At 38.4% G+C, this 27,058-nt stretch overlaps 1 protein-coding gene across 1 annotated transcript; it reads right to left on the minus strand.

Annotated features, from left to right (window-relative positions):
- Positions 1-26,148, minus strand: LOC588040 (vacuolar protein sorting-associated protein 35). The gene is made up of 17 exons (XM_030975266.1): positions 26,051-26,148; positions 25,011-25,109; positions 24,096-24,192; positions 23,113-23,236; positions 21,666-21,848; positions 20,214-20,436; positions 19,210-19,293; positions 18,741-18,850; positions 17,535-17,631; positions 15,777-15,925; positions 14,827-15,097; positions 10,040-10,129; positions 7,953-8,075; positions 4,704-4,883; positions 4,089-4,328; positions 3,221-3,364; positions 1-2,282 (listed from the first exon to the last, which is right to left on the minus strand). Exons 1-17 carry the CDS (start codon positions 26,051-26,053, stop codon positions 2,106-2,108), a joined length of 2,394 nt encoding a protein of 797 aa, XP_030831126.1. The 5' UTR covers positions 26,054-26,148; the 3' UTR covers positions 1-2,105.
- Between the last annotated feature and the right edge of the window lie 910 nt (positions 26,149-27,058).

Consider the following 27,058-nt stretch of genomic DNA (forward strand, 5'->3'; position numbering starts at 1 on the left):
TATGATATTTCTGATATACTTTATTTGAAAATATCTTGGCATCCTCCTTTCTTCTTCAGAAACACATCTTTACAACATTCATATCACTATAATATATTATACACAATTAACATAGTACATGTTATTACTACAATGTATTTAAAACATAAAACAATACATTGAGGACAAGAGATATATATGCTGTATATACATACACAGTATAGCATGTTGACATTGCATTTCATATTTATTTCTTTTAAATAAGAATTTAAAAACTTGTAAGGTCAAATAAGTAATTACTTGTCATGCATAAGTACTTGTATTTTCAGCAGAAAAAAACCCCAATACTATATTTGAATGATTCATAGCTGTTCAAGTATTGGTCGTCTAAAACAACTTGATCATACGTGGTGAAAATTGTGTTTTTTCTTCTTTTTTTTTCTATGACCTGATCATACCATACGAGCTGTAGGAAAGTAATCATTAGAATGTAGAGGTGTCTTACAAATAATAAAAGATTGAAAAGATTAGACTCCCATATCCAGACCATCAACATCTTTCATTACAATCATAAACAATAGCCAGAGAAAAAATCACCATTCATTCATTTTGAGATAATTCCCAAGACCCTTTTATGAGATTATATATCATGTCAACAGGCCTAGACTCCACCATATAAATATATTTGATATTTGACTGATTATCAGACTGATTGAAATTCATTTTGCAGTGGTACAAAATTTTGCATGGGGGTTAGTACGGATTATCATCACAAGGTAACTTTGGAACAGTCTGATAGTGTTTAGACTGTTTCCATGTTACCGAGGGTGGATAATTACACTTCCGCCCGATATAATAATCAATCATTCAAAGGAGAAAACCCCCTCCCCCAAAGAAAAGAATTAAATAGACAGAAAAGAATTGAGTAAAAAATGAACCTGCATAAAGTTAATATCTGCTTCAATAATGAAGACTGCTTTAAAAAAAAAGCTGTTTTAGTAATTAAAAAAAAGTTGTACATACAGACAGAATAACCTTGATTACAAGTATTGAAATTCTAATTTCCTATCACTCAGAAATGCCTTTATGTCATTACTATAATTCAATGATCGACAAATTTCAAATTTCTTTCAGTAAATTATGTCATTTATAGAGAAAACTGTGTTGTAACAAACATCAAGGTCAAACTTAACAGCATGGAATGCTAAACAACTAAAACTAAACATTGGTCAGTTATATTATTTTATATTCATAATTTCAAATACATGTACATGTTTATCTGTTGAAGTAAGTAAAATGGCAAGCTTTGCTTTATGGAAAAGTTGAGATTATTATTTATTTATTGAATTATGCTGTATCCTCAAAAGACTGTAGCAGCTCAAATTCCAGATTAAAACTTAATTTAGATTTCTATTCAACACATCTATCTAAGACCAGAAAAGCTTATTACCTATGTTTAGGATTGAACCAGATTTTAGAACATTCAATAGGATTTATGACAGAGATTTAGTCAACTTTATCAGATTTTTAATTTTCACGGTTATAAAAAGCTACATATATAGCAGCGGTCTTTAAAGCCCCAAGAACTAGTTTGGCCAGGAGGGATTAGACCTCCCTGCATGGTCACCGACAGGTGTTAATCTCATCAAATCAGTATTCAATTACCATAAGAAAAAGGGGACCATGGGGGACCAATGGTCACCGATTAGGCATTGTTTGCTATATAGAGGGCGCAAGTAGCTATAAGTAGTGCAGAGGGGTTTTAAATAATGACATGAAGTCTTCACTTGTTCCATCTTAAATATCAGTAGTGTTGCATAAGCATCATTTGCCATTTCTTACAGAAGTTAGTTTCTCTAGGACTTTGATTCCATTCAGGAAAACATTCAGAAACATCATCGTCTGAATCAATCTGCACGTTTCAGTCAAAGCTTTTTCTCTATAATTCCATGGTCCAATTTCTCATTAGAGATGATCACCGCCACTTGACAAGTCCTCCAGAGGCTCGATATGTAATCACGCCCTACCTGGCAGTCTTCACTCCTACGATTGCTGATGGTGGCGACCTAATGTTCGTTGCGGTTCAAACCCATCACATGATCATCTCACCTCCTCTACATGATCTCCTATAGTGCGAGTCCCTCGAATGACGGCCCTTCCTCTGCACTCTCCTGTTTATTCCTAAGATGGTCGATGGTGTTGTTGTAGTGCTTGGTGATCTGTTCCGTCTCATCGTTGTCCTCAAGGTTTGGCATGTCCTCTCTGATCTTGTCCAGGAGTTGGTTCAGCACCTGGATAGTAATCTGAAGACAAAAGCGAAAACAAAACAGAGTTTACAGTAGGCTTGCGGTTGCACCATGTGAGGGGGGAGGATTGGGGGGACCTGGACAGGACTGTCCTTAATCTTTCTTTCTTGAGTGTGTGTAGTCCTGAAATAAGGAGCATCTAAAACAGAGTTCACTATAGAGTAAGTAAGGAAGGTCTACCTTGTCATATTTGGCGACAGACATGGTATAAATAATGGGTTGATTGTTTTGGAGATACAAAATTTAAAGAATAGGTCATAACCACTATTTACATTAAAGCAGGACTGCACTACTTGCGCCTTCTATATAGCAAACAATGCCTAATACTCGTTGGTCCACCATGATCCCCTTTTTCTTATGTTAATTGAGAGCTGAGTTGATGAGATAGCCACCTGTCAGTGACCACGCTGGGTGGTCTAATCCCTCCTGGCCAAACTAGTACAGAGAGGCTTTAAATCCTTGTTCAGATATGCAGGAGTAAACCGTGGCACTTTTTTTTTCATGACGTGAAGTTCATACACTTTACATTTCTGTATCTTAAACACAGAGCTAACTTTCATTTACATGTAAAAAACCATGGCGGTTTTCTTTCAGCAGTTTCCTGCATCATTTCTGAACGAGCCAGTCACACAGCAGATTCCTGTTATCCCCAGAAAGTTTGACTTAATGTATGAAATGATATTACAAATTATGCAAACCACTGCTGAAGATCGTTGCTTTCCCCCAATAAAAGTCGATCTGACCAATCTTGATTTAATGTTTGGGAGTTTTATCATAGCTAATCCTGGTAAGCTACACGTCAAAGAAAAGTGGCATTTATGATCCACGGCTATAGCTTGTCAAGGTGGTCCTTGCAGTAGACACATCAGTCAGATCAAATCATTTACGGTATTGCATGAGAGATCAATCATCTGACAAGTTCATGTTGATCTTACCTGATCATTACCACGCTCATAGAAGTAGATGTATCTGTTGAGGATCTCTACAAAGAGCTGCACCTGAACAGTAGGGTCCATACACTGGTTGGCGATCCGCAAGGCTTTCTTGAGACACTCTGCTACCCTCTTGCCATCATGGATCTACAAGAAATGGAGATAAGAAACACCATAGACCGGTTAAGAGCTGAACAGTAGTGTCTGTGCATTGGTTAGTGATCCTGAGGCTTTCTTGAGGCACTGTGCAACCCACTTGCTATTATGGATCTACAAGATATGGTGAAAAAGACACATGGACTGAACCTGAACAGTGGTTGGTGATCCTTAAGGATTTCTTGAGGCACTCTGCTACTCTCTTGCCATCAGGGATCTACAAGAAGATAATATGACAGGTGTGCAGGTTGACAGTTGGAACAATGCTTCATACCAGTGATCGGATATTTGCTCTGGACTTTATTTCATCAAATATATGTAAGGAAAGTGTTTAGTAGAGTTTACAGAAAGTGTTGGATATTGAAAATGGAGCAATTGTCACAGCATATATGATCATTTGAAAACAGAATATTTGGAATTGCAAAGTAAATGTGATTTTAGCTGTCCAGTCTGAAAATAAAGCCACGTGAATACTGCATTAAGGCAGTTTTAGACCAGAAGCAGTGATCCCAATGGGTAGGTGATTGAACATTTATTCAAATCAAAGATATTAATATAAACAATGCCTTGAAACTTCAATTCTACTATCAAAGTATCACAGGATATCAGATCAATATGCAAATTTTTCTCAAAGCCTGCTCGTCTTCAGATCGTAATGTATGCAGTGGCCTCAATAAGAGGACCTAAGCAACAAGGACATAGGTTTAAGTCTCACCTCTTCACCGTTGCTCTCCGTACTCCTTCCGGACCAGAAGAGGTGGGAGCAGACACCGACCCCGCGGCACTGGTCAGGCTTCTTGAGTAGTTTGGAGGCGGCAAGGGCGCATTGCGTCCGTAGGGGTTCATGGTTCTCCTCTCCGAAGCAGCTCATGCGCTCAAAGGTAGCGATGATGAGGGTGATGGCTGCCAGCTGAGCCTTGGAGTCGCTGATCTCATCCTCATAGAGGGAGAAGGCCTGCAAGAGAAAAGTAGAAGTAACGATTATATAAAAGCACACACCACATTAAGTTCCTATGTATCAAAAAGAGTACGGGAACTTAAAGAAAGAATTTTAAAAGCTGTTAAACAGAACCAACTGCACACTTAATGGCGAGACTACAAACAAAATTTCTCATGAAATAAACAGTATTATTTGATAATTGGAAATTTTCTTCATCTTGATTTCACACTTAAATGTTTCAGATTAGACATTCTCTCTGACGGACATTCTTCAGAGAAAAATTCAATCATCTACAATCTAATAGCTTTTCTAGATCTATGAAAGATCCAAGTACATACATGTGTAAGACCAATAGGCTACCGCTACGCCATGGCAAGAATCGTTCATTACCTGTGACATGAACTCATAGGCGACCGTCTCGTGGTTCTCAAAGCCGATCTCCCCGGCAGCGAGGGCGCCCTGTAGGAACAGTCGTAGAGGAAGCTCCGCTAGCTCGGCCTTGATCAGCGCTGTGATGGTCTGATGGCAGAACGTGAAGATCTTCTGACATTTCTTCTCCCATTTATCATCCTGATGGAGGGAAGAAAAGAAAGAAGAGAAAACACTTGAGATTACTGGAGGTTGACGAGAGTCCAATACATACGGTAAAATGTATCGAACAGTAAACAAATAGGCCTGAATTCACAAATGAGGTTTGAATTTAACCCATGGTTTAAATATTCATTTACATAACCCATGGTCTAAAATTAGCTCAAAATATGTGGGCACAGTCAGAGGTTCAATATTAGACACGCTCGAGGCACGGTTTGCTAATTTTGCGCTAATTTTTAAACCATGGGTTATGTAAATGAAGGTTTAAACCGTGGGTTAAGTTAAACCTCCTGTGTGAATTCAGGCCATAAGATTTACAATTACAAAAACATCAGTACAACTTACAATCATTTATTCATACAGTGAGTAATGCTAGGAGTCTACTGGTCCGGCGCCAGTTGGTGCCAGTTTGCGCCAAAGATTATGTGATTGGCGCGTAGTGGCTCGCTGTGGCGCCGAATTAATGTCCGCTCGGCATGTGTCGCCAAGTGGGATAAACTGGGTGCCATATGGCGTGCGCCAAATGCCACCCGGCTTGCTCCAAAATGTTGCGCCAGTTTGCGCCAGCTCGCGCCATTACACGGCCATTTGATTCCAAAATTCACCCTGTTGGCGCCATTCGCGCCAACAGATGGCTACTTTGCGCCACTTGGTGATTAGTTTGTGCCAAAGGTCGCCAAATTGGTTTGAACTTGCCGCCGCTTGGCGCTACTTGCCGACTATATAAATACCGGCCATCGGCTACCTGGTTCAGACCCTCCTCAGCTGCTGTATGAACAACATCTCTACTAAATATTTACAATTTTGATATGTCTGAGGCTTTTGATAATGTTGGAGTGATGATGCTGCTCCATCAGAAGATGATGAGAGATGCTGAGGTGTCCACTGCCTATCAACTTATGCTGGCCAATCCTGAAGAAGAAGAGCCTCCTAAGAAGAAAAGGAAGCAACTTATGCTGGCCAATCCTGAAGAAGAAGAGCCTCCTAAGAAGAAAAGGAAGCACAACTGGTGGTTTAGACCCATGCTCCACCCACAGTTGAGGGCCGAACGTGGACAGTACCACACTTTGATCGAAGAGTTGAGGGAGAATGACAGGAGGAAGTTCAAGAACTACACCAGGGTGTCCCCAGAGATGTTTGATGACCTGTTGGTCAGGCTTACACCCCACTTGCAGAAGAAGGACACCCACTTCGGGAAGGCCATTCCCCCTGGTCTCAAGTACGTTGTTCGTCTTCCTGCGCCATCTGGCCACTGGGGCCACCTATGCCGAGCTGTCTTACAACTTCCGAGTGGGCAAGGAAACCATCCAGAAGTTTGTTCCTGATGTAGCCAGAGCGATAGTGGATGAGTATGCTGCAGAAGTCATCTCCCTCCCCACAACCAATGAAGGCTGGCTTGAGGTTGCAGGTGATTTTGAAGCCAGATGGAATCTTCCTCACTGTCTGGGAGCCTATAATGGAAAGCACATCCATCTCCAGAAGCCCAACAAATCAGGCAGCCTTTACTTCAACTACAAGCAGTTCTTCTCGGTTGTCCTGATGGCTCTGGTAGATTCAAAGTACCAGTTCATGTGGATCGATGTGGGTGGGGTTGGCCATCAGTCTGATGCCCAGATCTACAACAACAGTGAACTGAAGGAGTGCATTGAAGCTGGCACTTTAGGCATCCCAGATCCAGCTCCTCTTCCCCATGATGATGAAGAGCACCCTATGCCGTACTTCTTCGTGGGAGACGATGCCTTCGCCATGAGGACGGACATGATGAAGCCCTATGGCCGTCGTAACATGGTCCAAAAGCAGAAGATCTTCAACTACAGGCTGTCCAGGGCAAGGCATGTGGTTGAAAATGCCTTTGGCATTCTGGCTCTGTGGTTCCAGTGCTTCCTTGGCCAGATGAGACAGGAACCAGACACAGTCCGCCTGCTCGTTTAAGCTGCCGTCATGCTGAACAACCTCATCAGGAAGCGCTATCAGGCACTGGACGTCCGCATGTTGGACCAGGAGGATGCCCAGCACAACCTCATCCTTGGAGCTTGGAGAACTGCCGCCACCACTGTGAGAAAGTCCTGTGAAGCCGCCCTGCTTTTATAGGCGGCAAGTGGCGCCGAATGACGGGCAACCAGGTGGCATTTGGCGTGAAGTAGTCACCAATCGGGTGCCGTTTGGCTCATGTAGTGGCGCAAACAAGGTGCCCCTTGGCTCCAAGTGGCGCCATGTGGCGCGAAATCTCATTGGCGCAACTTGGCGCGCGCCATTACATTCCAGTGGATTCCAATAGGCGGATTGTTTGCGCCAAAGGGCGATATGTTCGCGCCATTTGGTGCCACTTGGCGGACACTTGGCGCTGATTGCTCGATGCAAGTGGCGCGACGAAAATTTTAAACATTTTGAAATTTTCTTGCCGCCACATTCAAATTTGGCGCCATTACGGGCCACCACGAGCCAGTTGGGAGGCAGTTTGAGCCACTACACGCCACTAGGCACCTTATTGGCGACACTAGGCGCCACAGTAAATTGCATTGGCGCAAACTGGCACCAACTGGCGCCGGCCCAGTGGACTCCTAGCATCAGCAAACTGCTGGAATTTGAAGACATTCTCAATTATTGCCGTTCTGATTGATATTTTAGGCTAAACTACTCTGAATATAAACTTGGATGAACAAACAGACATAATTACAAGCAGATGAATACACTGTATACAGAGAGAGAGAGAGTGAGAGAGAGAGAGAGAGAGAGAGATGTACTGGCAGAGCTATAAACTGAAGGTAGGACTGAGTTACAGAGATAATGAGAGATTCATACATAGAAAAAGACATAGACTTAAGAGACATATACAAACATAAAGGAAATGTATACAGACGAACAAATAGACATATTGACAAATATAGAAACAAATGAGTCAAGTCTTCAACTAGTATATTGTCACTAAGAATGAGCAACAGCATGAAAGACAATAAATACCAACTAAAAGAGATAGAGACAAGATAAAGAACAGGGAAAATTACAGACAGACAGACAGACATATAAACAGACAAACAGACAACTCACCTCTTCACCCAGTTCCTTGTATGTAAAAGCTAACCTGAATGCAGAGAATGTTAGGGGTGGTAATGTGTACTTTATCCTCTTGTTCCCTCCTACGCCAAAGTGTTTTCTTGCTGTGTTTAAAATCTAAAATAAAAATTAAAAGAGAGAAGAAGGCAACAAGTAAAGATAAGCTTGAGTTCTGGTAATGAAAATGAATTCTCACAGAATCCCACCAAGCTTACACTGAATGTTCAAGATTTCAAATAAATGACATGTTCCAAATGATTTTGTTAGAAAATGTATAAGGGCTGAGTAATGAGTATAGAAAAATAAGATACTGTAATCAAGGTAAGTAGGCCCAACACCATGTACTGAAACACAGGTCACTATGTGCAAATGAGAGTTATGGTTTTTATTGAAGTGTCTGTGAGATTGGTTTTATTGTACTGGTTCAAACAATCATTCTGCAGCAGGATATACAATCCAGAATGAATTATAGCCATATTCTCTCGAAATACGATGCCCATAAGATTAGCTTCAAGCATGAACAAATTATGTAAGTTTTTTTTTTCCTTAAAAAATTGGCACAAAACACATAAAGCAGTACATTTTTGAATGACAAGTAGTACTTGCACAAATGCTGAAACAAATCAAACCACCCCCCCCCCCTCAACAAAAAAATAATCAAGACAGGAGTAATGAGTCAATATCTTTTCATTTTTATGTTCCCAAATCTAACTGTACAACTGTACATGTTCATTAATTGTACTACATGATCAAACTTTCCCCAATCTCAAAGCTCAGTGAGGTTAAAATGAAATCATTCACATTTTTATAGCTATCCATCCCAGAATTTGAAGAAGAAAAAGAAAATCTCATTTTCTTTTGAAAGTCATGTAGGAATTTGTAATGCCAGACAGATGGAGGAGTACTATCACAATTGATGTCAGAAGGTGAGCGATTACGAGCAAATTTTACGATCCCTGTCATCGCATTTTAAGAGGTTTGGCCGTAAATCTCTTGTGCATCATAAACCCCTAGAATGATGATCCAGAATTGCCATCAAGTATTGCACTGATCTCCATAGGCCTGTCTTCACTATCTCAAGATTGCCAAATATCCAGCTACTGGTATTTGAACTATCCCGATCGCAAGCTATGCAGCTAATTTGCGTCTTCAACAGACCGAAGTAGCAATAAGAAGGATATTTGGTCGGGATTGTCATCCAAAGATATCTTGGGATAGTTTGCAAAATATCCCACTATTTGGCAAAATATCCAGTTATTTGTCCTGTGCGTCTTCACTAGACCGAAGACTCGCATTATGCGCTAACGCTGAGCAAAAGATCTTGAGCTAATTTCTCAAGCTCGAGTTTCAAGTTTCGAGGTCGAATCTCGAGCTAATGAAGACGCGACTTGTAACTTCGGGATTATTTCCCAAATCAGAAATAGCAGGCTATTTGGCAATCTCAAGATGATGAAGACGCGCCTAATGTGTACCCACACATTTTAATAAATCTCACTATTTAGAAGAGATGAACCCAGCCCATATGTTACAATAACCTTTCCAGTATTTTTTTCCTTTATTTTCTTCATATCATGCTCTTGTTATTCCAATGCATTTATCAAGTACATAGTAGTACACAAAATCACAATTTTCTACCACCTTACAACAGTCTGTATATTTTTCTCTTCTTTCCTTTATTCTACATGTATGTTTAATAGCCAGAATTGCAGTTTCTGTTGAAACTTTGCTTCAATTGAATGTCAATTCAATTAATTACCAAGGTGATTCTTTCGCTCCACTGTAGATAACTTCACGTTTGGCTCCTCCCTCTACCTCCCTCCTCCCCCTACTCTCTCTCTCTCTCCCTTTTCCCTCCCTCCTTCCCTCCCTCCTCCCTGCCTCCCATCCATACTGCTTTTCTTTCTTGCCATCTTTGCAGTCAATATAGCTACATGCTTCATTTATATATTATCCAAAATACATGCAATGTATCCTTATAGAAAATGGAAACAAACTCACATACACTCACATCCATAGACGTATTCCTGCTATTCAAGATGATCATTAGACGCTGAAAGCATTGAAAAATAATGAATTCTTACCAGATATTGCTGGTCTGCATCTTCTGCTTGTAACAGATTGATGAACCTTCCCATCAGGCCTTGCTCTTCGGCAAAATCTTCAGGGTCTTCCTATATTTCAAAAAGAAAAAAGCGAAGCAAAAATTAAAAGCAAGGGTACATGTAGGTCGCATGGTCGGTGGCGTAGCCAGGACTTTTTCATTGGGGGCATTAAGGGGGGGACCCCTTTTGTGGGGGCAAATAAAAAAATTGGTGTGGAATACATTAAATCCCCAGCTTACATTCAGTATTTTGCATTTAAAAAAACAATGTATTAAAATTAGACCGTTTAATGCATGACAGAGCATATACATGTACAGTGTATAAAAGAATCATATTTTACAAAAGAGATGTATCCCCCCCCCCCCCACCACTTGAGTGACTTGACTATGCCGTTTCAAATGGTCAATTGCCTTCCTAAATATGTCACTTTTGAGAAAATTAAATACAAGATAGGAGAGGGGGGCTACTAAGTACTAACTGCAAATGTTGATCTCTATGCCTACATCAATAATGTACTCAACAGTCAACCCATCATCTAACTTGTAAGTGCCCCCCCCCCCCTACATAACATGATTCATGAAAATATCCTCTCAACCAACTTGAGCATATCATTGGCATGTCCCTTCTGAATAGAAATATTGTGAAGCAAATGATACCGTAAGTATGCCAATTTTTTAAAATTTAAAGAAGCATTGATTTTTTTTTCTACCTTTTCCCACCACATAATTTCAATAAAAAATTACCAACAATCCTGTTTTTTTAATTATATAGCTCGAGGTTGCACATAACAAGAATTACTCATAAATTCAGGAACATAAAAATAATAAACATGTATCATGTTCCATAACATAATGCATGTAAAGGATAATTTCTGATCAAAATTTCACCCCTTTTGTACAAAATGTTAGCCCAAGATAAATCAGGATGAAAACCACAATGAAACTAGATGGAACTTCGACTGCGCGCAGTCGAAAATGATGCCTCCGTCATAGAGCAATTTTACAAACCAAAACAGAAGAAATTTTTCAAATTCAAGTTCAATTGTAATCCATTAAGAGGTTCTCAGAATATCGTGATTACAAGCAATTTCTCATATACATATATGACCCTTTGATCTTTGACCTGATGACCCTAAAATCTACTCAGTTCATTGGCTCTGCAAGATGTCCTGAGTTAAATAGTAATCCATCTGTCAGTTCTAATGAGAATGCGTTCACAAGTTATTTTTGGATACATAATGAGCCCATGACCTTTGACCTCATGACCCATGAATCTACTCAGTTCATTGGCTCTGCAAGATACATACATGATCAAAATTTGGCAGGAATCCATCAATCTGTTCTAATGAGAATGCGATCACAAGCTATTTTTGCATACATAATGAGCCCTGTGACCTTTGACCTTTGACCTCGTGACCCCAAAATCTATTCAGTTCATCGGCTCTGCAAGATACATACATGACCAAAGTTTGGCAGGAATCCATCAATCGGTTCTTCAGATAACGCGATCACGAGCTGTTTTTGCATACCTAATGAGCCCTGTGACCTGTGACCTTTGACCTTGTGACCCCAAAATCTAATCAGTTCATCGGCTCTGCAAGATACATACAAGACCAAAGTTTGGCAGGAATCCATCAATCGGTTCTTCAGATAACGCGATCACGAGCTGTTTTTGCATACATAATGAGCCCTGTGACCTTTGACCTTTGACCTCGTGACCCCAAAATCTAATCAGTTCATCGGCTCTGCAAGTAACATACATGACCAAAGTTTGGCAGGAATCCATCAATCGGTTCTTGAGATAACGCGATCACGAGAACGGGACGTACGGACGGACGGACGGACGTACGGACGTACGGACGGACGGACGGACGGACAACCCGAAAACATAATGCCTCCGGCTACTTCGTAACGGAGGCATAAAAAGCAACATACACATACACCAGTAGCCTACGTACACATGTAAGGAGATCTTGCAATTTCAATGGGAATAGATTGAAAATAAACCCAAGAAATTTTGTTTCATAAATGACTTCAAACTTGGCCAATAGTTTTCCAAAGTAAAGCAAGGAGACCCAGAGACCCTCTGTCAGGTTTACTCTGTACAAAGTTCATAGAAAGGAAATATTCTTTGTCTAATCAACTAGACCCTTTGACCAGAATGAGTGAATTTTGTAAAATTCTAAAATTAGTGAGAAGTTTCCTTGGTTTTGGATAAATGGTATTGCCACTAACGAGCATCTAAAGAAAATCTAGATGAGTGATATATCACTTGATCATATCATAAGGCTCGATACTAGCAGTGGGCCAGTGGCATTTGGCCACTAAAATACATCTACACAGTAACACTGTCAGACAACCAATACAATATTTGATTTTTCAAAAATATTATTTAAACAAAATAAAAAAATGGATGCCTGTTTCGGGCAACATTAAAATGTTTTTGTTATTACATATATGTTCATGTAATACATTTCAGTGAAAATCTCACATGATTTATAACTAGGTAATACAAAGATGGTACATGACAACATGTACAATTGTATATACCAAAACTTGAATCTTTAATACAAAATTAGAAACAATTGTACTTGTTGAGAAATCATCACATTTTTGTCATGAATGTGAGCCACGAAAAAACGAATAAAACAGATACACACACATACAACTAAAATCTTGATTCTGTGTCAAGGCCTTGCTAAAATTAATGCTATGATCAACATGGTTGTACAACTTGTAGTTGTAGTACTGTACTTGAAGGTTTAGTTTGTGTATTAAGGTCTACAATGTGAGACTAGTGTGTACTGGGTGAGAGTTCAGCTCACTGCAGGGTTAAGGGTTCCTATGGGGATTACAGGATGTGATTGGGAAAACAGGTGGCACTGACTGACAGTCATGCTAACAGGAGAGAAAGGATCACCAGTCTCTGACTGGGATTCAAGAGGTCAAACAAGGTCACTGAGGGGTGCAACTCCTAGCTTTTCCAACAGTGCTTTATCAATCTCTAGTGAAATCCTTGGTAGCCGACTCAGAAAACAGAATTAGCTTGGTTTTTAAAAGGCTACATGTAGATTTTTACTTTTTAAAACATTCAAATTGATATGAAATTAGTTGGATTAAAAAAACAGCAGATAGATATCTTTCAGAGGTTTAACTTATCAAAAAATAAAGTCTCATTCTTGAAAAGTTGATAGGGTTCAGTAGGAAACCCAATCTGCCCTATTAATTTTGAGTCATCATTCACTTTGTGGAAACAAACAAGCAAAAAAGAAAATTCTTAGTGCAGCACACCTAATATTGTTTACAAACTCAACAAGATATATCTTGAAACATGGTGGGAAAGATGAGAAAGAATTAGAATTTGTAGTCATTTTTATAAACTTCACATCTCCAATGTTTAATACACCTAAAATGTGCCTTGGCATACTTTATAAGGCTTCAAAATGGACTGATAGTTAATTGCATTCCGCCTTGTTTGCAACATTCAGACAAGACATCAACACTCAATTTATTTCTTGTAGATTTCTCCTCTCTTAGGATCCTGTAATCTACAAGCCTTCCATTGTTACAAATACCAATTATGTGAAATTCACACCCAAGGAATTGTGTGTAATCTACAACCTGTCAATCAAAGATGCCTCAACTGAATGACATACTTCTGTCTTTAAAAAGTTCAATAATGTGTAGAATATTTATTTGTTTTTTTGGGGGGGACAGAAATGTCAGATTCAGCATTATCAATTACCGAATTTAACGCCACTTGTATGCAAATCAATTAAGCAGGGTAACAATCTATTCATTCTTTACCAAGGTAACAGAGGCCTTGTATACAACAACAACAACAATAAAAAGCAGCATTTTAGGGGACTGACAACATGACAGAGCAGTTTTACACATTAATAGTGCACACACTTCCTTACGGTATGTTCGGCATACAGTCACTTCATTGTCTATGCTGAACACCATACATGTGCATATTCTGAACAACACTATGATTCATCTATGGTCTATGGATAAGTTTGAAAATTATGAGTTATGAATGTTGATAGAATTTATTTGCAATAATTGTCTGTATATTTTTGGTCCTCTGCACAAAGATGGAGAATTCTTGAATAAACCAAAATGAACAAATGTTCAGTTTTGGAGAATTTGTTACAAATGGAGTTTCCCAATTGTTCCCACACACAAAATGACTAACGATGTGTATGAATCGGGGTGGGTCCTTTTTTTTTAACATACTCTCCATAAAATAATTTGAGTAGTGTCCAAAGGAAGAGGTCACTTGGAGAAGAAAAAAAAAAAAAAAATTAAATTGCCAATTTGCCACTCTCATAGCTGTACTGATCCCATATTTCAAACATTTCTTTTTCTTATTATTTGACTGATTTATTTCAAACTTTCGCCATTCTGTTTCGCTGGATTTTCGGCTTTCATACAGTTGAACTTAAAAAAAGGTTAGATTGCCTTTTAGGATTCCAGATTCCAAAATATTATTCCTAGCTTTTAGCAATGCATAATATAGAAACGGTTATATTAGCATGGCCAGAGACACTTTTTTTTCTCCACAGGGGGGTTAGGACTGAACTTTCAAAGATTTATATACGCATGTGCCCCCTGTTTAAATTTCAATGTTTTTAAATTTGGGATCCATGTGCAAGTGGCCCCTCTAAGTGTCAAGCCCTGGTGTAGGACCGATGCTTTTTTTCTTCAGCAAAGGGTTGTAACACACACTCATTCACACTCCGAGCTGTACACTCTAGCACTCACCTCTTCTGGTTGATCGGGCTGATCCTTCACCAAGGGCGCCACCAATGTCAGGATCTGGTCAACCTGCTCCTGGCTCGGCACGGGAAGATTGTTATCGATGGCGTTGTTGACGATGTACGCGCTGATGGTCTTGCGGCCCTCGTAGTCCAGGTACTCCACCACGTGGACGAAGTGTTCCAGCTTGAGCAAGGTCAGGATGTTGTTGTAGGAGTCGACAGGTATCTTCAGCAATCGCTGCAGCTCCTTGGCAACAGCAGTGTTGTTCTTCAGACTGAATAAAAGGATGAAATTGAAATATTTTTAATAAATCAGTTCAAAATAAGTCTTTGTAGGTAAATATAATTCAACCTGAAATGTGACACTTTAAAAATTGATAAGCAATGCATCTTTAAAGTAAACGTCGAGATTACAAAGTAAGAGTAAAAGAGTGTACTGTCAAACCTTCTTTAGTGACTACCTTTTTTGTTTCCCTTGAAAATTATTTTTGATTGAAACACGTACTAAAGTAATCTGTACATAAAGACCACCTGCCTATAAAGGCCACTTTTCTTGTCTCCCTTGGGTGGTCTTTATAGACAGGTTTCACTGTATTTGGAGTCAATCAAAATTGCTTCCATATCAACTTCAGAAATCTATATGCCTACCGGTATAACTTTAGTGTCATACAAAATCCAATAAACCACCACTGAACAACACTTATTGGGGCATCACAAGTTTCACTCATTGAAACTGTGCCATCAGTATTTATGACATTTCATAGGCTGTCAGAAAAGTACAATATTTTTCTCATCTTCTCATGACTGATCCATCATTCTTTCTCTCTTTTTGGTTTTTATGTTGCTTGTTCAAAATTTCTTTTTTTGGGGGGTGCAAATTTGGCTTGCACACATCCTCCTTTCATAACAGTATAGCAACAACCCTGACAAAAAATCTACATCAGTCATACTTACAGTTCCAACTTGAGTTTCTCAAAGATGGACGCAGTTGTCTCCAGAACCTTGTCAATGTAATCCACTCTGTCCTGGTAGCACTTGAGAGCCAGGTTGATCAGGGACACCTGGAGGGCCACGATGTCTTCAGTAGGCATGTCACTTCGAGCCTGTCAAAAAGAATGAGAGATAGTGGTCTTAAAAAGGTCATCTTTTTCAACAAAATTGAGATGTACAAAACCACCACTATTCATGGTCCACAGAGAATTTAACTATTATGTATTCAGTTAGCATTTCACCTTAACCCTATTTAGCCCGGGGGGGGGGGGGGGGGGGGGCTTCAGAAGCCCCCCCCCCTCGACATTTTTCGCGATAATTTTTTAACGCAAGAAAATCTTGCAATGAAATTTTGTGACTTTTTTCTTTCGAGTCTTGTGCATCTTTTGAAAGAAATTTTTCGAAAATCGGACCTACCATTACAAAGTCACGTGTCCTTTTGTCTTCGCATGTCAGCCCGAAAATCGCTCATTTTTGTGATTTGTGTACAAAGCATATGGAAATCTCATTTTTCAAATAAAGAGATAAATCATTGGTTATTTGGTCTTGTTTATAGTTAAGGTGTTTATTTTGGGGTCAAAATAGTTGAATTATAGTTGGAAATGAAATAAAACAACAAAAACAATAAAATACATAAGAAATTATCAAAACAATAGATAACATAAGGAATAACCCTGATTTTTCAATTTTTTGTGTTGTATTATTATTCCAAATGGTCTAAAAAATACATGTAGTGAGAAAGAATGCTTAAATATGAATAATGTCTGATTTATGGGCAAAAATGTGAATTTTATGACCTTATTTGCATAAATTACCATAAATATGCAAATGAGTGAATTTTTCAAAAAATTGAAATTACCATTGTATTCTATACACTTCACTTGACATGTATGCAAATTTTCGCGGCGATCAGGCATTTCACGGCCGAGATACCCCCCCCGGGCTATGCAGTTTCAAAATAGCCCGGGCTAAATAGGGTTAACCCTGATAATAATGATGCCCCTCCCCACTCGCAATTTTTTGTGGTTACTTTCAGAGTTTTTGATGATCTTACCCAATGCCTTCATTACTTTTTTCTTTAAGGTCTTGGACATGTCTTGATACTAAATTTGCGTATACACCTTCAGCGGTTATGATGTAAAGGTCATATACATGGGGTCTCCGTTTATATTTTTTTCCCCTTTTTTCTTGCACCTTCTATGTTTTAAACAATTAAAACCTGAACTGAAATTGAAATGAAATTATCTAAGTATAACAAACCACTAAATAATAGAAAACATACAGAATTAAACAATAATTAACAAAAGAAATACATAGGATTATTAGGTAACTAATTAGTGGCTTTTTTCAACCAATTTTAATACAAACAGATACCTGCTAAACATCATCCTTTTACATATTTCACATATTGGAGAACAAAAAATCTGGGGAAAAAAATAGCAATCATATCTCAATAACTTACTAAAACAGATTTTTTTAGATAAGGTAATCTTTATAAGATTAACAACAAACTCTTGAACATTCAATATTTCACCGAGTGCAAGCCACATTTGGTAACAATCGGACAAACATAGCCAAGATCACCCCCCCCCCCCCCACTGGCTTGCGCATCTTACTTTTACTTCCCAATAATAGGTAAAATTGATACCAGCAAAACTGTCTTTTGTGCATATAAACAGACAAATTTGAATTATAGGGCGGGAAATGAAAAGTGATACCTACCTCAATGATTCCTGCAATTTGAAGAGAGAAGATATCAAAGAGCTTGAGGTCTGCTGGGATACCGGCAGTATCATCACGGCAAGCAAACAACGCTAACCTGAGAGAGAGAATACAAGCAGGGATCAAAGAAGGAATTAGTATCTAGATTGTGCCTACCGGTATATATCTATTGTTGTAATGTCGGCACAATTTGATTTTAGAGTGCTTGAGGTCCCTCTAAAGTGTTGGGAGCCCAAAATGCGCTAACAAATCTGATGACAAAATTTCATTTAGATTGTGTAATGATGTGAAAGTGGATGTCATTTTAATAATTAACACTCAACTCTGCAAGGATCTTTTGTTTAATATGTTTGAAGACGAATATTGATGAAAGAATACAAAATTTGGGTTTTGTGTTGTATGCAGAAAAAGTCAATTTTGTATTCTTTCATCGATTTTCGACTTCAAACACATTTGTTTTGAAAATCCTTGCAGAAATGTGTCTATGACATCCACTTTCACATTACGATACAATTTAAGTGAAATTTTGCCATCAAATTGTTGGGACTCCCAACCCCTTAGAGGGGCTTTAAAGGTAATGTGCACTTGTCATTGAAGACATGAAATGACACTGTCCGAGTGGTAGTGGCCATATCCGTTCATAAAGGAAAGCAGACATGTCATAAAACTCATAAAAACACTGTTCCAAAATTAAACATCAAGTTGATCAATAACAGGTATTTGAAGGTATCATAATCCTTTCTCTAGAAACTATGTGTAAATATATAGGGCTTATCTGTAAAAGTTTATAGCACTATTTTTATTAATCATCATTAATGAATTTTTTCCCTCTTCATAGTACATGTTCTACAGGTAAACTTGCATCAATAATAAAGAGTAAACCCTAACTGATTTGCAACAAGCATTTTCAAGGCCAAATACAAGAAACAAATGGAGAAACGTTTGTTTGCCCCTGCTGCTCCTGTGACATTCATTCAAACTCTGAAATATCCGAAGAAGAGCAAGGAAAAAAATACATGGGGGCTCAGGGTAAATTAGCCCCCGAAATGACCAAAAGAGCCCCAGACAGTCATAAAAGAGCCCCCCAAATTTTGCAGAGTTCAATGCAAAACAAATTTAAGAGTGTTATTTTCATGCAAGCAAGCTTGAAAAGTAGCCCCCCAAATTTTTTGAATAATTTTTTCCCTGATTTAAAAGAGAGGATACCTGTCAATCATGGCGATGATGATGTTCTTGACATTGACGGCCGTGTTGAGGTCAGCACAGGCCTTGAGGAATATACTCAGGGTCTGAAGATGAAACTCGTCGGGAAATACCTGCAAGTAGAGCCACAAAATGGGGAAAAAAGGTTCAGAATAAAGACAAAACTTGTCATCAGTGACAAATGACGGTTTTTGTTATGAGCTACTAAAATCCTTGCTTCTGATTGGTTATCAGTAGATTTGTCAGTGATTTTTGTCATTTGGCATTTAAAAAAGGCTTTGTGAAAATGGTACAGGCACAGTGGATGGTTGTAGGCTAACATGAAGAAAATTTGATCTCAAGTTGTGAAAACACTCTTGTGAAAGAAAGAAATCATGAAATAACTCAAACACATTTGAAGACTTGCATAATGAGTATCCCTTAACCGACTTGACTATTCAACTATTTAAATATCAAAAAGATGGATACTAACCTGTATGATGCATTCCATTAGATATTCCTGTGCAATGGTGTCTCTACAGCTTACAACCTGCTCTACCACCTCTGGCAAGATGTCCTGAATAAAAGAGAGAAAAGAAATTTGAAGGTGCATTCCACATTAGTCACAAAGGATGGATCATATTAAAGGGAGTGAAGCTTGGCAAATACTGGTTAACGCCATCTACGTCTTCTTTTGGACAAATGCACGTAAAGGAATGGACTTGATTAACGGTAGTCAGCAACTTAATCTCTACATGGTCAGCGTTCGCAAAACAGACCAAAGTTCTCCTCATGCTTCGGTTTCGCGTTTCCACGAAAAAGACACACTCCCTTTAAACTACACTGCAGACACTGACTTCAAATATTTTGGAAGAACTTGCATGTAAGGTGGAAGGTTGAAGATGCAAATGTTCCGGATTGAGGTCAGAAATCATGCAACCTATTGATTGCTTTATAAACAGGATGAACCATCATTGTTAATAAAGTAACATATGATAGAGACCTTATCTATAAGTTACAGTGAAACCTGTGTATAGAGACCACTCTTGGGAGACTAGAAAAGGTTGTCTGTATGTATAGGTTCCTTTAGTATAGGTTTCAATGAGAAACTATTTTCAAGGGAAACAAAAATGTGGTCTTTATAGACAGGTCCTTAGTGAACTTATCTCTAAGTTGGACTTAATAATTATGGAAAGCCGTTAGCATCTTTGCAAATATTTTGTAAAAGTTATTTTAAAAGGCATAAAGTGTTGATTCACTTCATTCATATTTTCTATTATCAAGGAGATTTCATGTTCTTGCTGTGGAATTTATGAAAAGTCTAGAAAACTTGAATTTTTGCTTTTGAATATATTTCATTTGAAGGCTGCAAATGGCGCTCCATAATGTTGAAGTCCAACTTAGAGTTAAGTTTGACTTAGGATCTTTTTGAAACACCCCCCTGGTCACTAGACCATATCACACATTCCAACTGTGTGGAGGGGGCCCAAAACTCACCTTCTTGTACCTCTCTACGTCCACAGTCTCCAGCTGGCTCAGTCGGACCAGGTTGGTCCCCACCAGGATCCGGAGCTCATTGCGCTCCTTCTCCCTCTTCTCCCAATCCCTCGAGTGGCCCTGATGCTGCATGCGAACCCAAAGCTTGTTCATCTCCGCAAAGTTCAGCAGGATGAAGTCGATGGAGTCTTCGATGTTTCCACCAGCTGTCTCAGGGTTATCGCTAATAAGAAATCAATTCAATTCAAATTTCAATTCAATTCAATTCAAAATCGTTTTATTCTTGAACATCAAATAAAACATCAGATTGTACATTCGTAAATAATTACATACAAAAAGTATACACTTGAAAATAGGAAGCCTCAAGATTATTACATTGTGTGTTCATGTCAGATGTAAGACTGATCATTTCAATTCTCCTTTCAGAAAATACATGTACATGTACTATACAGTCTAAGTCTCTAAGAACATGGGTCAACGAAGCAGTCATCCTTATCGTACACACATTTCGGTCATAACGTTCCTGAACTGACAATATTATTTTTTTCATTTTCTTTCAGGTATCCATATATTTAAGAAAATATAAGTAGATTGTGACTTTAACTTGTATGAAATTGCATGTACACAACCATATAATATGTTTTCACCAAAGGTGTAAATGTTTTCATTCAAACTCAGTCACCAATAAACATCACATACATGTACATGTACTTGAAATCATTTTATTGAAGGAGTGTACATGCCAACCCTACAATCTTTTAAATCTTTTCCAATACATTTATACATGTAACATGGAGTTTTTACTTTGTTAATCCTTCCTTAACCTCTAAAAGCACCTTTAGTAGAGCATTAAAATCATATAAGGTATCGAGTGCTATACAACTGTAGGAGCAAAAGAAAAGGATTCTGCACAGTTACATTGTGCATGCACTATGATTGGGGATTCCCCAGTTTACACTGTAATGAATGAAGTTCACTCAGTCTGAAACAATTAAAAACAGTGACGCGTTGTTTCTTCCAGAGCATAAATAGTTCAAATTGATTAGAAATTACTCGTCTGGGATCTTTGTTCTATTCAAGTTAATGCTCAGTTTATATTGCAGGGATGCCAATTACAACTGATCGGAGGGCCTGAAAATCACATAGAATGAGCTATTTTGTACACACAAAAACGAAACTATGGTCTGAAAATAACTCGCCAGGGCCTGAATTCATGCTATTGCCTGGAAACTGGCATTGTGGCATGCGCCTGTAATCCAGCTACTGCTTCAGCTGAGAACGCAGGTTTGAAACTGAGTCACGTCCTTCGGATGGTGACGTTTAAAGGTCGGTCCCCAGACGTAAATAATCATATCTGATTGATACATGTCTGTAAAAACCCCAATACACAAACACACACACCACGCATCCATGTTATTGGTTTCCACTCATATTTGGGAGAGGCTTACTCACCTTTCATCCTGTTCAGTGTCCGGGAGGTAGTTCCTGGTGCACTGCAGAAGATAATTCCTCAAGAACAGTCCTCTGAGGGGATGCTGAACACCCCTGCACATCTCCACCAGGTCCTTCATGATGTCCTTCCTGGAGCTCTGGTGTGCCTTGATGTAGACGATACCCACTGTGATCAACAGGTATCTGAAGCACGAGTTTACATGTAAATTATCAAGTTTTTTTCTTGTCCAACTTGTTTAAAGATAAAGTTGAGTTCTGGTCATGCAATTGCATTGTGAAAGAAACGTTGTGGAATCGATCAGAAAAGGTTGATCATCTAGCATATAAGTATTGGCGTGTACTGCATGGTTCTGGAATCATCAAACTGATATCATCAAACTGATAAGAAATTTGGCCCAGTCTTGGTAAAGTTACAAGCACTGTACACAGAAAGATGTATATGGGGCTACACGAACATGTGGCATAAAAATCTGTCCCACTTTCTATGTTGTTACATGCCATATTTAGAATATGAAAGTATTTGAAGAGCCATGCTTTTCAGGGAACATCTTTTATCTGATGTTCTTCCACACTTACATAAAAACAATGATAACGCTCACAAATTATTTCCACCTCTTCCCAGAACTCAACCTTGTCTTTAAATGATGAGAATATCTTGGAAAGATGAAAACTCAACAGAGAAATACTGCATACCGTATGGCTGGGCCTTAACTAAATATTCTGATAGGAATAGTTATGAAAAGAAAGGCTACATAATTTGGCCACATTAATATACATCAAAGTAAAAGATACCAGACAAAGTGGGAGACCAAGAACTAACTGGGAGGGGAACATTAAGACATGGAGTGGAATATACTTGGATGGCAGAGATTAATGATGAGAGGAAAAAAATGTTGCAATCAACAATCTGAGCTGGGAGAAGATTCCATGCTAGATAGAACTTGTTTATAGTGCAGCCTGAAACTGATCTTGCAAAGAGGCCATTACAGTGGTAGCTTGCAGAAGAAAATTTCTCATCCTTAATCCTTACTGACAGCACTTGTTCTGTTTTTTTTGTTTTTTTGTGGAGGGGGGGGGGGGGGGGGGACATAAGTTTTATATTGAAGATGAAAAAACTATTTTTACAAACTTGCAATTTCTTGAGGAAAGTGTAAATCTTTAATCACAGCAAAAAAAATTACCATTCCAATATGAATAAAAATAAGACTCAATTCGCTTACTACAAGTTATTACCTATCAGGAAGTTATTATCACTATATATTCTAGCCATAATATTCAGCAGTGATGTAAAATCAACAGAATACATGTACATACCACATTTATATGATATGCTGGTGCCAATTTAAACATCTGTTTAATTTTTTGCACGAAGATCTACTAGAAATTGCTGTTGCCAATTCAAATATCAGTTTATCTTTTGTAAAAATAAAGTCCATATTATGCTTACAGTCTAGGGACGATGTTTCCTGCATATTGGACCAGCTCATAAAGGTCAGCGATCTTGTGACCTTTCTGGTACTCATCTAGAAGGTACTGCTCCAGATGGCGTAACTCATCACACACACTCATGTCTGCAAGGTTCAGGGTCGTTAAGGAATAGACCAGTTCACGGTTAGCACATCTCTGCAATGACCCCGAATATCCACAGATCTTCACAACATACAATACTTCCACTTGTGTATCATGGAATGCACTGCTTGTGCATGAATGAATAATGATTACATAACTTTCATGAGCACGTATCCAGTATTTCGTCTCTGTGTATTTCACAATTTGTTCTGCAATGACCTTTTAATTCTGCTCATGCTCAGACTGCAACCATGAACTGGCTTATACAAATACGATGTCATTGTCAAGAATCGTACACACCTGTAGCTCAAGCTTTCAAAAACAAACACAGGAAATGTTGGCATTTGATCTACAGGTTCTGACGTGTATACAGAAGGACATTGGGTAATCAATTTATCACTAGGTTTGTTACATTTTTATAATGTTTGCTAAAAGAACAGGATAGCAAAGATCAATTTAAGTCATAGAGACCCCACCCATGTAGGCTAGATCTTCATCATGATACTATGGGGTCCTTTAAAGGGGTGAGACACATTACATGTATATAACAATTCATTTTAACATGAAAGCATCCATAGCTAAAACATTTCTTTTAAATGTATTGTAAGTGAAGTATCCCTCTTTTTTTGTTTTGAATACATGTACATTACATCCTGTGAGAAAAATTCAACAAATAATGCTAGATAAACACAAATATCAATAAAATTGATAAATCCAATAAAATATACATGACAGCTGACAATATCAACTTCATCAATTGATGGGAGATTTGATGAGACTGTGCGGTGAAGGTGATCTGTAATATAGCAACAATTAAAATCATTTTGACTAAACAAAACGAGCGCAATGGTAGAAGGATACAGAGTTCATAGTAGCCTTTAGGGGAGAGCAGTGATGTACGAAGCTCTCCAAGCATGTTGGATGCATTCTTTAAGCCATCCATCAACTTTCCTTTATCCTGCAAATAAAATAAACACACAAATTATTTCAACTTATTTAAACCAACAAGTACAAACTCTCAAGTCAAGCAAAGTGACATGAAGTTTGTTTCGTGTTGACACATTTGAATGCATTACCTTATTACAGAATACCAGAACAAAACCAAAAATAAACATTAGTATTATGAAATATAAAATAAATAAATAAGCAATGAAATCTCACTGTAAACAATAGAAAATTCATAAAGAGCTCCAGTAGACATAAAGAAGTTGTTTTGGGAGGTGTTTTATTCCAAAATGGAGTGTCATTAGTAGGGTAATTTTGTACCAATATGTATCCTTCTTCTTCTTCTGTTAATCTTTAAATGGCTATTCAGCTTATCACGAAGATCGGTATATAGATCACCAGTTGGGTAGGCATGCCTTGTTTACACCCTACTCGTTTTGAGAAGTGTAGCTTATCAACTTGTATACGGTGCGACACTCCAACACACGAGGCCTCCAGTTAACGTTCAGTCGGAGGAAACAGAGTGTTCTCCCCTGAATCCGAGCCTGCACCAATAACAGTGGGGAGGGGGAGCGCTTACACACAACGCACATGAATCAAAGCCACGAACCCCTTACATGGCGAAAGTCACAAGAGCAAGACAACACACCACTCCAGGGGGGCGTTTCACAAAACTTGTCATCAGTGACAAATGACAGTTTTTGTTATAAGCTACTGAAATCCTTGCTTCTGATTGGTTATCAGCAGATTTGTCACTGATTTTTGATATTTGTCATTGAAAAAAGGCTTTGTAAAATGCCCCCCAGAAGAAAGAATGACAGCGCTACTTACAAGAGATCTCTTCATCTGGAAGGCTTGGACCTTGACGACCTGCTGGGCCTCCTCCAGCAACTTTTCCTGGTCCTCCGAAGCTACAGCTTGAGTTGGTGGCTGAGAGATGGGGGAAACAGAAATAAAGGTGAACCAAAGACTTTCGAGGGTACGCCTATACTTCATACTCGTACCCTATACCAACTCTCTTAGCCTGGCCAGACTTGCAGCAGTTCTTGCTAATCGGAACCGCACCAGATTAATTTTTGTCCATCTCATCAATTTTATTGTAAACAGTGAACTTTCACAAAATTGAAAGATACATAGGCCTACATGTTATGAATGCTATGAATTATTCTGCGTTCCTTCTTGGCCTTCATATAATTGAGGAAAATACGGTTTTCAGCAAATTCTTTGAAAGTTTGCCACAGTACGTGATCGAGTCGACTGCAAAACTTTGCTCAAATGAAGGTCTTAAGAATGTCTTTTAAAATATTTATTTTAAGATTAGGTGTTTAATAATCACTTACGAGGACTAATTCTATAAAAAAACACGGCAATAAATTATTTTAATTTTCAACTAAACTTCTCTCGAAGTCTAGCCAAGTTCGACAGTGGATTTATCATTTGATTTATTATTACTATTAGCTTTATTGGTGCAACATTGGTCAACTACTTTGGTACTTGGTAGAGTAAATTTGTTCCATTTATTCAACTCTTTCATTTCAAAACACTGCCATTAACGGATTAACAGCACTAAGCAGCTGCGGGCACACGCCCACAAATTGCACAAAACGCAACGCTCCAATGTCATTCAAGCCCGACATGAAGCCCGTTGGCGTTGCATGCACGAGCTGAGCGGTGCGCTGAGCCAGGCCGCTGCAGGACTCTGCACTTAAAGTTTAAACCGAGTCTTACTGCACGGGCAGTAAACTAAAACCTCAAGTAAATCGCAAGCCTGTGGTATTTTACAAACAAATAATTCAGTGATAAAAGAAGTTAAAGTCTTATCAACACTTAATGAAGTAAAATATTGTGAAATGTTCTTAAATGAGGCTTACCATCGTGATGTTTTAATGGTAATAATTTATCTCCGACAAGTTGTTTCGACACGGACATACACACATTGACCCATGACATAGCGTTCGCGCATGCGCAGATGCGCTTATAAAATAGGCGGAGCCATTGCGAAAATACATGAATTGACAATTTTGATTGGCTATAGTTGTCTAACCTCGTTTGATAGAAGACTCATCATTGGTCTCAGTTCTGGACTCTAATTTTAGGGAAATTCCCGGAAGTGCGAGTGTACCGTTTCTATCACATTATGGACTTCATATCAGAGCTAATTAACTTGGATTAAGATTCTATTCTAATCTGTTTCTTAAAGGTAATACAAAGTTTTGGTATGGGGTCATGAATTTGGTTCAAATGAACATATTGGAAGCATATGCGATTTTACAATATTAGATGATAGTTGTCGCGGTTGAAATCGAGTCCTATGACTGTTGTTGTTGTTGTTGGTAAATGTTTAGTGGCGTTCATTCAGTTATATACGCCATAAATAAGAAAACTGAGAATAAAGATTTGTAATGAAATAATTAATTAATAAGTAACGCAATTTATTCAGAGTCTCTGGATGGTTTTCAACTTCGTGTTTCTGCTTTTTTTTTTTTTTTTTTATAGTTTAATCTGGTCAGCCCGGTTTCGATGCATGAAAACTAGCTTTGCTTTTTTATATTTAAAACAATGTTTCTTGACAACAATCGACCTATTTGCTTTTCCCGTTTGCAAATTATATATCAGAACTGCATTTCATGGTCGCAGCTACCATGGAATGGCCTATTATTGTATTAAAGGCGCTATTTGATATATTTGAAATTTACCGAGAGTACCGGTCAATTTTTGATTATTCAATTTCTCGAAAGCAAAATTGTTTTAGGAGGTAAATTTTCTAGTGCTTATAATTCATCCACAGTGGCATTCAAATCGTAAAAAATAAAAAGAATTACTATCCATCCAATTTTCAAAATTTCCCAAAACTTTGCATTACCTTTAACATAGTTGGT

This window comes from Strongylocentrotus purpuratus, unplaced genomic scaffold (assembly GCF_000002235.5).
Source record: "Strongylocentrotus purpuratus isolate Spur 01 unplaced genomic scaffold, Spur_5.0 spur5_scaffold_8, whole genome shotgun sequence".
NCBI classification, from domain to species: Eukaryota; Metazoa; Echinodermata; class Echinoidea; order Camarodonta; family Strongylocentrotidae; genus Strongylocentrotus; species Strongylocentrotus purpuratus.

What these genes read in the sequence shown, in the direction of transcription:
- LOC588040 (XM_030975266.1), bottom strand. An exon ending in GGAAACATCGTCCCTAGACT is followed by an intron (nt 21,849 to 23,112) that starts GTAAGCATAATA and finishes CTCGTGCTTCAG; the next exon opens with ATACCTGTTGATCACAGTGG. An exon ending in ATGCAGACCAGCAATATCTG is followed by an intron (nt 8,076 to 10,039) that starts GTAAGAATTCAT and finishes TTTTTATTTTAG; the next exon opens with ATTTTAAACACAGCAAGAAA.